General features: G+C 40.5%; 1 protein-coding gene across 1 annotated transcript in view; it reads right to left on the bottom strand.

The window, feature by feature from the left end:
- LOC145247789 (uncharacterized) overlaps positions 1 to 12,216 on the bottom strand; it is a 372,873-nt gene that overhangs the window by 232,890 nt on the left and 127,767 nt on the right. The window contains exon 4 of the mRNA XM_080109427.1: positions 4,376 to 5,175. Coding sequence (XP_079965553.1) covers positions 4,376 to 5,175 — 800 coding nt within the window. The remainder of the gene's footprint in view (positions 1 to 4,375; positions 5,176 to 12,216) is intronic.

Genomic DNA, 12,216 nt, shown 5'->3' with positions numbered 1-12,216 from the left:
GTAGAGAGAAACAGAAGAGTCAAATAGGTTTCCATAATTGGATTAAGAAGCTACTTCTTAGAAACAAACAATTTTTTTTATTATTATTATTATTATTTTGGGCCGGAGCTGCTAGAAAAACCTTATCCTGCCTTGACAGAGTTCAAAATAGACTTTGTAGCCTAGTGGGGGGTGCTCTTTTCTCTTCCCTGCGACCTCTTTCTTACAGAAGAGACGTTGCAAGCAGGTCTCTGCTTTATCGTTATTTTCATGGCAAGTGCTCGTCTGAGCTCCAATCTATGGTTCCCCCTCGCCAAACTTTCATGAGAAACACTTGTCTAGCTGAAAATACTATCGATAATTTCCTCCACTCTTTATCTGTGCCTAAACCTAAACATAAATTCCATGAACAAAGCTTCTTTCTTAGAACTGCACACGTGTGGAACTCTCTTCGATTTGCCTGCTTTCCGGCTGACTATAATATAGTCATCTTCAAGCATGATCCGTTGATGAGCAGTTCCCTTTAAGTAATCCAATTTACCAAATTTCTACTACTAACAATTACTACGTCATTGTCCCATTGACCACTTATCCTCGAGTGGCCTCTAGGCCTTGATAAGTGGTGACTCCTTTGTAAAAATCACCAAATATTCAAAGAATTCAGATTTTAATGGAACGTTTAGCATTTATTTAACAGATTACTTTATATCTAAACACAAAAAAGATTTGCAGATGAGTTAAAATTAATTTGCACCACTTTTATGTCCCCTTACAAATATTAAAATCTAATGTGACTCAACCTTATGTTTAGTATACTTATTCTAACTTTGATCAAAATCCATGACATAATTTCGATTCTAGAGAAATTCTAGGAATTCAGGAAATCTTGCTTAATTGGTGTGTAATAACTATGGATCAAATTTAATGCAAACCTGAAATATTTGAATTGTAAAATTTGTGGTTGTGTCCATATTATGCTCCCAAAAACTTTTTAACATGCTCTAAAAGAAACTGAAATTAGGGGAGCATAATGTCTAATTGTTAAAATTTCACAAAAATTGAAGTTATTTGAATTTTCATGAAAAGTTTCCACCAGCCCCCTTTGCATAAGATTAAAAAAAAATATAGCCCACATCACTATTATGCCTAGCAGCTTTATTTCAAATTCAAAATGATGGCTTAATTAGCTAAAGAGTGAATTCCATGCATAGAATATAATCATAAACACATAAATATCCGCATCATGTTTTCCTGTTTTTCTTGACCTTCCACTGCTGAATGACCCTGCTATCTCAACTGTTCTACATTTACTAAGTTAAGAACTCATCTATTCTTAAACATTGAAGTCACACGTCTCTTTGTACTGTTCAAATTTAATCTTCCTCTTAGGTCATCAGATCTAAGCTTGTCTTTAATCATACATCTGCCATAACATCCTCATATCATTTCCATGCAGCACATATCACTCAACACTGTTTAGCAATAGCAGAATTTCATTGAACTTCATCTGCTGCGAACTCTTGCAATCAGACTAGTACCAGCTCCTCTCTGTGTTCCAATATTATTGCCAAGGTAACAAAACTTTTGAACAACCTAAATAGCTTTGCTATCAAAACATACTTTCTCCACATCTGAGTTCTCACCCGTCTCCATTGTTTTATATTTCTTGCACACAAAGAGGTTTTCATCTCACAACCAACTGTAATTCTACTATACTTAATATTCCTTAATTGATCTCCAATACCAATGGTTCAAATTTGATGTAAATCAGAAATATTTGATTTTACGGGGGGGGGGGCACTTTCATGATGTCTCATAACCATTGAAATATGAAAAGCACACATGATGATGACTAATATCTATAGAATGGGGGATGATAATTCCTTATTCTAATCAAAGTAATGGTTGGCTGCAATAGAAGGTTTGTCCGACTTTAACATTTAATCAACAGATTACGTAGTTTCAAATGAAAATAACTTTTATTGATCTGTGCTGAAAAAGGAATTAAACAACACATACAGTCATCATAAAGTATGGCATGCGATTGCTTTGGAGTGTGTACTTGCTCCAACTTTCATCATAAGGAGCAAAATCATGTGGGCATTGCAAAAAGAAATGCATCAATTTGTGTTCCTACTTCCAATTGGCTTGGAGCCAAATCACTCCAGTGGTACACTTGTTCATTTGTGCATGAAAGCAAAGTAGTACAAAATACAATTAGAATGTATGACTGCTAAATGTCCATGGTTTTGCTTATGACTGCTAAATGTCCCTGGTTTTGCTTGGTCAACCGTGAAAATCTGATGCCTAGACATATGTGTGCATACAAACACATCTTTGCTATAGAAAGGTTTAGAAAGAATAATATTAAATTCAATAATGCTTCATCCTTAGTGATTGCTTTTATCAAGAAAGTTATTGACAAACAATGATCGCTAAAAATAACTACAACAATTTGTGATTTTTGTTTCTCAAGTTTCAAAACAGAAATCATCATATTCACATTCATCTTACAGGCTGGGGTATGTGCGATGGTTTTTAGAAATTGACCTCCAAACTAACCTATCAGCCAAGTCTTTATTTATCCCTACTTCTATCAAATACATCTTGATCAATTCCTCCCATGTTTTCCTTGACCTTCCTTTGCAAACTGACTGTTAGCTCAGCTGACCTACATCTACCAAATCAAGAATTCTTATCTATTCATTCATTATGGCCAAGCCAACAACGTCTCCTGCTCTGCACACATCTCCATATACTGTCCCAATTTAATCTTCATCTGAAGTCAGAGAATTAAAGCACTAAAAAGGAAGGTTAATTGGTGCAATGGATACTGACACACTATGGAAACATTTAAATCTCGTTTAAATTCCACTGGGTCAATTTCGTCCACTTATCAACTAATAATAATACCATCGAGAAAGGCATGAACAATGCTGTTCTAGCTGGGGGGAAAAAAATTTAAATATCAAATTATATTCATCAGAATTGTTTATTAAAAATGAAAACCAGTCATAAAAATCAACGTAGGTAGCTAAAGACTTTAGTTTTTTGATTATTTAAAAAAATTTTTTTAATAGATTTAGCATTGTCAGTTAGCAAAAAAAAACAAAAAAAACAATTTACTCATAAAAACGAACCTGAAAAGTTGACAGACTTGACACTTCTGTTTTTAATTAAAAACACTTTAAAATAAGTTAAAACACAAAAACTTATCCAAAAACTTAACTTGCCTTTGGTAACATTTTTTTTTTTGTGGTATATTTATTTTTTCCATCTTTTTTTGTTTCATTGACTATTGTAAATAATGCCAACCCATGTTTTGTTTTTTATTTTTTCAAATTACAATCTCCTTGTTGCAAGTAATTTCATGGTTAAAAACAAAGACTGTCGTCTTGACGTGATCTATTCAAGTTTTGTTTTTCTTATTGAGTCAATTACATTTACACTCCCGGAAAAGATATGGTCAAAATAGTACCATGTTTACTAGAGATAAATAGTTTTATGAAAAAACATTAATGAGAGATTGAATAGGAAAAAGAAAAAATGGTGAAAGAAAGGAGAGAGTGTGGGGCTTATAAAAAATTATCAAGACAAAAATATATTTACTTGAAAATGGATATGGTATCACAAAAGCGTCTTATAAATATTTGAGTAAATTGATTTGAAACAGCAGCAACTTTTGGATTTCCAAATATTTAATAAAAAATCACAAATTCTGAGCCAACGGGTCACGAGTGATCTAGTCTTAATTAAAATTAAACTACATGCAAATAAGTAAATCGTACAGCCTAACAAAATAGGACAATGCCAATCATTTTAAAATCCTTTGATAAATCAAATCTTTTCTAATCCCATGAGCATAACATGGAAGAGTATCAAAGTACAAAAGGATTGAAATGTATTTGAATCTGATCTATTAAATGGCCAACAATGTGTCGTGTACAAAAATACATAAGCCTCATCCCAAAAATAAACTTTAGAAAAGAGAAATCAGATTTTCATACAAAGCCTCCCATAGAAACATCAACAAAAAAATGTGAAGATAGTCACGTGAGTGCCGTTTACTACGTTTGTGTGCTCAAAATAAATTTGAAACCCAAAGTAAAATCACTCTTTTGAGCCAGCCGCTGAGCATATAAGAATTTTTACATTCTACACACTTGAGCCAGAAACAACACAGTCCATCAACATGATCTTATTCACTATTCAAGGCAAATTATTATTTCTCCAACCACTGCCACTTTTTTTATTATATTGTAATTATTTTGTAATTATTTTTTGCTTGCTTTTAGTTATTTTTTTTATTTCTTTTTTATTTACACTTTGTTTTATTTTTTGTCTTTTTCCTTTGATCAAAATCAGAATTGGCCAAAAAAGAAAAGAAAATACTTACGTCTTTAAGATCAATTTTTCCACCGATTGAGTTTAACCGAGTAATTTTCATGAGTGTGGGCGTATTCTTGTCATCAGAAGCAACCTCAGAATTGCTTCGACTACTCCGCTCGGACGTCACATGCGTACGGTAGGATTGGTAATCTTCTTTAGGGTTAGGGTAAAACCATCGAGTTGTACTTTCAGCATTATCACTGGAATGCAGAGAGGGCAGGAATACCGACGAATCAGTAGAAGGTATAGGATCCACTGATGACCCGAGAGGGCTTGATTGCATACCAGATTGTCCAGCTGGGAGGCTATAGATGCGCTTATGACGAATCTGGTCAGCACTTCGGATTATCAGTTCCTGGCTGGCAGAATCAATGTCAAGTTCCTCATGTACTTGTACCGGAAGGCTATGCTTACGGAGATTGAAGTCAAACACACGTCGTTTAGGTGAACTCTCATCTGATATTTGATAGGATTTTACTTCTCTGAGGGGTCTGTGAAAGTTTTCCAATATAGAAGATGTCTCTGTTGGGGTACTGTTTGTGGAACTGGGGTTTGTGCTCTGTGGGGGTGATGATTCACTTTGTCGTCCTTGGCTTATGGGTGTGCTAGGAGTTGAGCTAATATTATTGTTGTTGTAGTTATTAATGTTCTCGTTTATTTCAGAAGGGTCTGGATCCTTGTCCTGTGATGTAGCAATTGTAGAGATTGAAGTCACCCAAGGAGTTTCTACATTGACATCTTTATATCTACTGGGAGGCAAATCAGATGTTGAGTGTCGATATTTGGTTGGCTTCTCAGGCTTGACATCTAAAAGAAAAACAGAAAATATGTATTAATATATATATTGGATATTAAAACTAAATATACACTTGTGCCCGATATTATTCATACCCCTCGGATCTTTGAGATTTCTATAAGAATATTGCTCAAACCAGAAGATAGACAATATTAAAGGGATTTCAAACAATAAATCAAGCATAAGCATTTAATTTAAACTCAACAAATAAATAAATTATGCAAGTTTGAAGCATTATACTAAGAAAAACAATAATGGCACTAGTTCAAAATTATTCATACCTCTCTTACTAATAGTCAATAGCATGCCCTTTATTCTTAATAACTGCCTGTAACCGTTTTGGATATTTATCAACAAGGTTTTTACAATCATCAACACTGATTTTTGACCATTCTTCAATGCAGTAGTTCTCTTAATCCCTCAAATTTCCAGGTTTCCGCTTTTTAACCTCAGTTTTCAATATGTGCCAGAGGTTTTCGATAGGGTTCAGGTCAGGACTCTGGCTAGGCCATTCCAAAACATTAATGTGATTATCCTCAAACCATTTCTTGACTATTTTGGCAGTATGTTTTGGATCATATTGCTCCTTCTTCATGGTTCCATCTATCTTGACCAAACTACCTGGACCACTAGCCGAAAAGGAGCCCCAAAACATTAGGCTACCACCACCATGTTTCACCGTGGGTATGGTGTTCTTTGGGTTGTAAGCTTCTCCTTTCTTCCTCCAAACGTAAGAAGCATCCATATGGTCAAACAATTCAATTTTTGTTTCGTCAGTCCACAAAATACTTGAGAAAACGGACTCTGGAGAATTCACATGGGTCCTAGCAAACTTTAGACGTGCTGCAAGGCGTTTTCCGGTGTGCAATGGAGTCCTTCTTGGTCTACTTCCTTTCAGACCATTTTCATGCAGAGTCCTTTGCAATATTTGCCTTGATATTTTTATGCCAGAAGACTCCAGATTTTCTAAAATGTCCTTAGTAGTGGTAGTTGGATTTGCATTAACACTTCTTACAATATTCCTGGTGGCTCTAGCAGACAGTTTCCTTTTCCTTCCTCTACCAATCAAGTTGTTTGTTGTGTGGTGGCTCTGGAATTTTTTGATGATGCTCTGTACTGTTGCTGTAGGGACCTCAAATTTCTTGGAAATTGACTTGTAACCTAAACCATCCTTATGTGAATTCACAATTTTAGTCCTAAGATCATTACTAAGCTCTTTTTTCTTCCCCATTCTAATAATTTTTATTCTTTTTTTGGTTTTCAGTTGATATCATTTTAATTTCTGAAAAATGCAAAAAACGAAATGAAATTAATCAAAGGTTGTATAAAAGCATTGAAAATAAGAATCAAACAGGAAACAAACAGTCAGAAACTCGATTAATACTGAAAAAATAAGGGGGTATGATTATTTTTGAACATTGCAGATTTTATAAATAGCTGTATATTTCTTTTATTACAAGTATCCCGAGATTTTAAAATGACGAAAATGATCAGAAGAGGTTTATTAAGAATATGTATCAATATGGACGTAAACAATAAATTCTTACAAAGTTACACCTAATAAACTCAATTTTCAAGAGGGGGTATGAATAATATCGGGCACAAGTGTATATATATTGGATATTAAAGCTAAAATTCTTTAAATAAACTTTAAAAATCTCAATTGAGCAATCTTTATTAGCTTAAAATACATAGAAATATATATAGCAGAATCACGTTGACACACTGATTACTATTAAATCATTGTTAAGCAACATTAAACCTGGTTAGTAGTGAAGAGATGACCATGTATTGTATGTTGCTTATAATTAGCATATTTTCTGGACATATTTCAAAGTATATATGAAAGAAAACATCCAATGGCTGAGTGGCGGTTAATAAACAAAATAGAACAGCAATGTAGAGAATAGTGAGTAAAAGAGGTGAAATGGAAAGAGTGGTGAGAGAAAGAAAAGGGGTGAGATGGAAAGAGAGAGTGAGAAAAGGGGTGAGATGGAGAGAGAGAGAGTGAGAAAAGGGGTGAGATGGAGAGAGAGAGAGAGTGAGAAAAGGGGTGAGATGGAGAGAGAGAGAGTGAGAAAAGGGGTGAGATGGAGAGAGAGAGAGTGTGAGAAAAGCGGTGAGATGGAGAGAGAGAGAGTGTGAGAAAAGCGGTGAGATGGAGAGAGAGAGAGTGTGAGAAAAGCGGTGAGATAGAGAGAGAGAGAGTGTGAGAAAAGCGGTGAGATGGAGAGAGAGAGTGTGATAAAAGGGGTGAGATGGAGAGAGAGAGTGTGAGAAAAGGGGTGAGATGGAGAGAGAGAGAGAGTGAGAAAAGGGGTGAGATGGAGAGAGAGAGAGTGATAAAAGGGGTGAGATGGAGAGAGAGAGAGTGTGAGAAAAGCGGTGAGATGGAGAGAGAGAGAGTGTGAGAAAAGCGGTGAGATGGAGAGAGAGAGTGTGATAAAAGGGGTGAGATGGAGAGAGAGAGTGTGAGAAAAGGGGTGAGATGGAGAGAGAGAGAGTGTGATAAAAGGGGTGAGATGGAGAGAGAGAGAGTGAGAAAAGGGGTGAGATGGAGAGAGAGAGAGTGAGAAAAGGGGTGAGATGGAGAGAGAGAGTGAGAAAAGGGGTGAGATGGAGAGAGAGAGTGAGAAAAGGGGTGAGATGGAGAGAGAGAGAGTGAGAAAAGGGGTGAGATGGAGAGAGAGAGAGTGAGAAAAGGGGTGAGATGGAGAGAGAGAGAGTGAGAAAAGGGGTGAGATGGAGAGAGAGAGTGAGCAAAGGGGTGAGATGGAGAGAGAGAGTAAGAAAAGGGGTGAGATGGAGAGAGAGAGTGAGAAAAGGGGTGAGATGGAGAGAGAGAGTGAGAAAAGGGGTGAGATGGAGAGAGAGAGTGAGAAAAGGGGTGAGATGGAGAGAGAGAGTGAGAAAGGGGTGAGATGGAGAGAGAGAGTGAGAAAAGGGGTGAGATGGAGAGAGAGAGAGAGAGAGTGAGAAAAGGGGTGAGATGGAGAGAGAGAGAGAGTGAGAAAAGGGTGAGATGGAGAGAGAGAGTGAGAAAAGGGGTGAGATGGAGAGAGAGAGAGTGAGAAAAGGGGTGAGATGGAGAGAGAGAGAGTGAGTAAAGGGGTGAGATGGAGAGAGAGAGAGTGAGTAAAGGGGTGAGATGGAGAGAGAGAGAAGAAAAGGGGTGAGATGGAGAGAGAGAGTGAGAAAAGGGGTGAGATGGGAGAGAGAGAGAGAGTGAGAAAAGGGGTGAGATGGAGAGAGAGAGAGTGAGAAAAGGGGTGAGATGGAGAGAGAGAGAGAGTAAGAAAAGGGGTGAGATTGAGAGAGAGAGTGAGAAAAGGGGTGAGATGGAGAGAGAGAGTGAGAAAAGGGGTGAGATGGAGAGAGAGAGTGAGAAAAGGGGTGAGATGGAGAGAGAGAGTGAGAAAAGGGGTGAGATGAAGAGAGAGAGTGAGAAAAGGGGTGAGATGGAGAGAGAGAGAGAGTGAGAAAAGGGGTGAGATGGAGAGAGAGAGAGAGTGAGAAAAGGGGTGAGATGGAGAGAGAGAGAGTGAGAAAAGGGGTGAGATGGAGAGAGAGAGAGTGAGAAATGGGGTAAGATGGAGAGAGAGAGAGTGAGAAAAGGGGTGAGATGGAGAGAGAGAGAGTGAGAAAAGGGGTGAGATGGAGAGAGAGAGAGTGAGAAAAGGGGTGAGATGGAGAGAGAGAGAGTGAGAAAAGGGGTGAGATGGAGAGAGAGAGAGTGAGAAAAGGGGTGAGATGGAGAGAGAGAGAGTGAGAAAAGGGGTGAGATGGAGAGAGAGAGAGTGAGAAAAGGGGTGAGATGGAGAGAGAGAGAGTGAGAAAAGGGGTGAGATGGAGAGAGAGAGAGTGAGAAAAGGGGTGAGATGGAGAGAGAGAGAGTGAGAAAAGGGGTGAGATGGAGAGAGAGAAAGTGAGAAAAGGGGTGAGATGGAGAGAGAGAAAGTGAGAAAAGGGGTGAGATGGAGAGAGAGAGAGTGAGAAAAGGGGTGAGATGGAGAGAGAGAGAGTGAGAAAAGGGGTGAGATGGAGAGAGAGAGAGTGAGAAAAGGGGTAAGATGGAGAGAGAGAGAGTGAGAAAAGGGGTGAGATGGAGAGAGAGAGAGTGAGAAAAGGGGTGAGATGGAGAGAGAGAGAGTGAGAAAAGGGGTGAGATGGAGAGAGAGAGAGAGTGAGAAAAGGGGTGAGATGGAGAGAGAGAGAGTGAGAAAAGGGGTGAGATGGAGAGAGAGAGAGTGAGAAAAGGGGTGAGATGGAGAGAGAGAGAGTGAGAAAAGGGGTGAGATGGAGAGAGAGAGAGTGAGAAAAGGGGTGAGATGGAGAGAGAGAGAGTGAGAAAAGGGGTGAGATGGAGAGAGAGAGAGTGAGAAAAGGGGTGAGATGGAGAGAGAGAGAGTGAGAAAAGGGGTGAGATGGAGAGAGAGAGAGTGAGAAAAGGGGTGAGATGGAGAGAGAGAGAGTGAGAAAAGGGGTGAGATGGAGAGAGAGAGAGTGAGAAAAGGGGTGAGATGGAGAGAGAGAGAGTGAGAAAAGGGGTGAGATGGAGAGAGAGAGAGTGAGAAAAGGGGTGAGATGGAGAGAGAGAGTGAGAAAGGGTGAGATGGAGAGAGAGAGTGAGAAAAGGGGTGAGATGGAGAGAGAGAGTGAGAAAGGGGTGAGATGGAGAGAGAGAGAGTGAGAAAAGGGGTGAGAGGAGAGAGAGAGAGAGTGAGAAAAGGGGTGAGATTGAGAGAGAGAGTGAGAAAAGGGGTGAGATGGAGAGAGAGAGAGAGTGAGAAAAGGGGTGAGATGGAGAGAGAGAGTGAGAAAAGGGGTGAGATGGAGAGAGTGAGTGAGAAAAGGGGTGAGATGGAGAGAGAGAGAGTGAGAAAAGGGGTGAGAGGGAGAGAGAGAGAGTGAGAAAGGGGTGAGATGGAGAGAGAGAGAGTGAGAAAAGGGGTGAGATTGAGAGAGAGAGAGAGTGAGAAAAGGGGTGAGATTGAGAGAGAGAGAGAGTGAGAAAAAGGGGTGAGATGGAGAGAGAGAGAGTGAGAAAAGGGGTGAGATGGAGAGAGAGAGAGTGAGAAAAGGGGTGAGATGGAGAGAGAGAGAGTGAGAAAAGGGGTGAGATGGAGAGAGAGAGAGTGAGAAAAGGGGTGAGATGGAGAGAGAGAGAGTGAGAAAAGGGGTGAGATGGAGAGAGAGAGAGTGAGAAAAGGGGTGAGATGGAGAGAGAGAGAGTGAGAAAAGGGGTGCGATGGAGAGAGAGAGAGTGAGAAAAGGGGTGCGATGGAGAGAGAGAGAGTGAGAAAAGGGGTGAGATGGAGAGAGAGAGAGTGAGAAAAGGGGTGAGATGGAGAGGGAGAGTGAGAAAAGGGGTGAGATGGAGAGAGAGAGAGTGAGAAAAGGGGTGAGATGGAGAGAGAGAGAGTGAGAAAAGGGGTGAGATGGAGAGAGAGAGAGTGAGAAAAGGGTGAGATGGAGAGAGAGAGAGTGAGAAAAGGGGTGAGATGGAGAGAGAGAGAGTGAGAAAAGGGGTGAGATGGAGAGAGAGAGAGTGAGAAAAGGGGTGAGATGGAGAGAGAGAGTGAGAAAAGGGGTGAGATGGAGAGAGAGAGTGAGAAAAGGGGTGAGATGGAGAGAGAGAGTGAGAAAAGGGGTGAGATAGAGAGACAGAGAGTGAGAAAAGGGGTGAGATGGAGAGAGAGAGAGTGAGAAAAGGGGTGAGATGGAGAGAGAGAGAGTGAGAACAGGGGTGAGATGGAGAGAGAGAGAGTGAGAAAAGGGGTGAGATGGAGAGAGAGAAAGTGAGAAAAGGGGTGAGATGGAGAGAGAGTGAGAAAAGGAGTGAGATGGAGAGAGAGAGAGTGTGAAAAGGGGCGAGATGGAGAGAGAGAGAGTGAGAAAAGGGGCGAGATGGAGAGAGAGAGAGTGAGAAAAGGGGCGAGATGGAGAGAGAGAGAGTGAGAAAAGGGGCGAGATGGAGAGAGAGAGAGTGAGAAAAGGGGCGAGATGGAGAGAGAGAGTGAGAAAAGGGGTGAGATGGAGAGAGAGAGAGTGAGAAAAGGGGTGAGATGGAGAGAGAGAGAGTGAGAAAAGGGGTGAGATGGAGAGAGAGAGAGTGAGAAAAGGGGTGAGCTGGAGAGAGAGAGTGAGAAAAGGGGTGAGATGGAGAGAGAGAGAGAGTGAGAAAAGGGGTGAGATGGAGAGAGAGAGAGAGAGTGAGAAAAGAGGTGAGATGGAGAGAGAGAGAGTGAGAAAAGGGGTGAGATCGAGAGAGAGAGAGAGTGAGAAAAGGGGTAAGATGGAGAGAGAGAGAGAGAGAGTGAGAAAAGGGGTGAGATGGAGAGAGAGAGAGTGAGAAAAGGGGTGAGATGGAGAGAGAGAGAGTGAGAAAAGGGGTGAGATGGAGAGAGAGTGAGAAAAGGGGTGAGATGGAGAGAGAGAGAGAGTGAGAAAAGGGGTGAGATGGAGAGAGAGAGAGTGAGAAAAGGGGTGAGATGGAGAGAGAGAGAGAGTGAGAAAAGGGGCGAGATGGAGAGTGAGAAACGGGGTGAGATGAAGAGAGAGAGAGAGTGAGAAACGGGGTGAGATGGAGAGAGAGAGAGTGAGAAAAGGGGTGAGATGGAGAGAGAGAGAGTGAGAAAAGGGGTGAGATGGAGAGAGAGAGAGTGAGAAAAGGGGTGAGATGGAGAGAGAGAGTGAGAAAAGGGGTGAGATGGAGAGAGAGAAAGTGAGAAAAGGGGTGAGATGGAGAGAGAGAAAGTGAGAAAAGGGGTGAGATGGAGAGAGAGAGAGTGAGAAAAGAGGTGAGATGGAGAGAGAGAGAGTGAGAAAAGAGGTGAGATGGAGAGAGAGAGAGTGAGAAAAGGGGTGCGATGGAGAGAGAGAGAGTGAGAAAACGGGTGAGATGGAGAGAGAGAGTGAGAAAAGGGGTGAGATGGAGAGAGAGAGTGAGAAAAGGGGTGAGATGGAGAGAGAGAGAGTGAGAAAGGGGTGAGATGGAGAGAGAGAGAGTGAGAAAAGGGGTGAGATGGGAGAGAGAGAGAGTGAGAAAAGGG

The sequence above is a fragment of the Euprymna scolopes genome, chromosome 26 (assembly GCF_053919585.1).
Source record: "Euprymna scolopes isolate OS-2025 chromosome 26, ASM5391958v1, whole genome shotgun sequence".
NCBI classification, from domain to species: domain Eukaryota; kingdom Metazoa; phylum Mollusca; class Cephalopoda; order Sepiida; family Sepiolidae; genus Euprymna; species Euprymna scolopes.
Note: the sequence above shows the minus strand (reverse complement) of the source record. Positions and strands in the feature narration are given on the sequence as shown.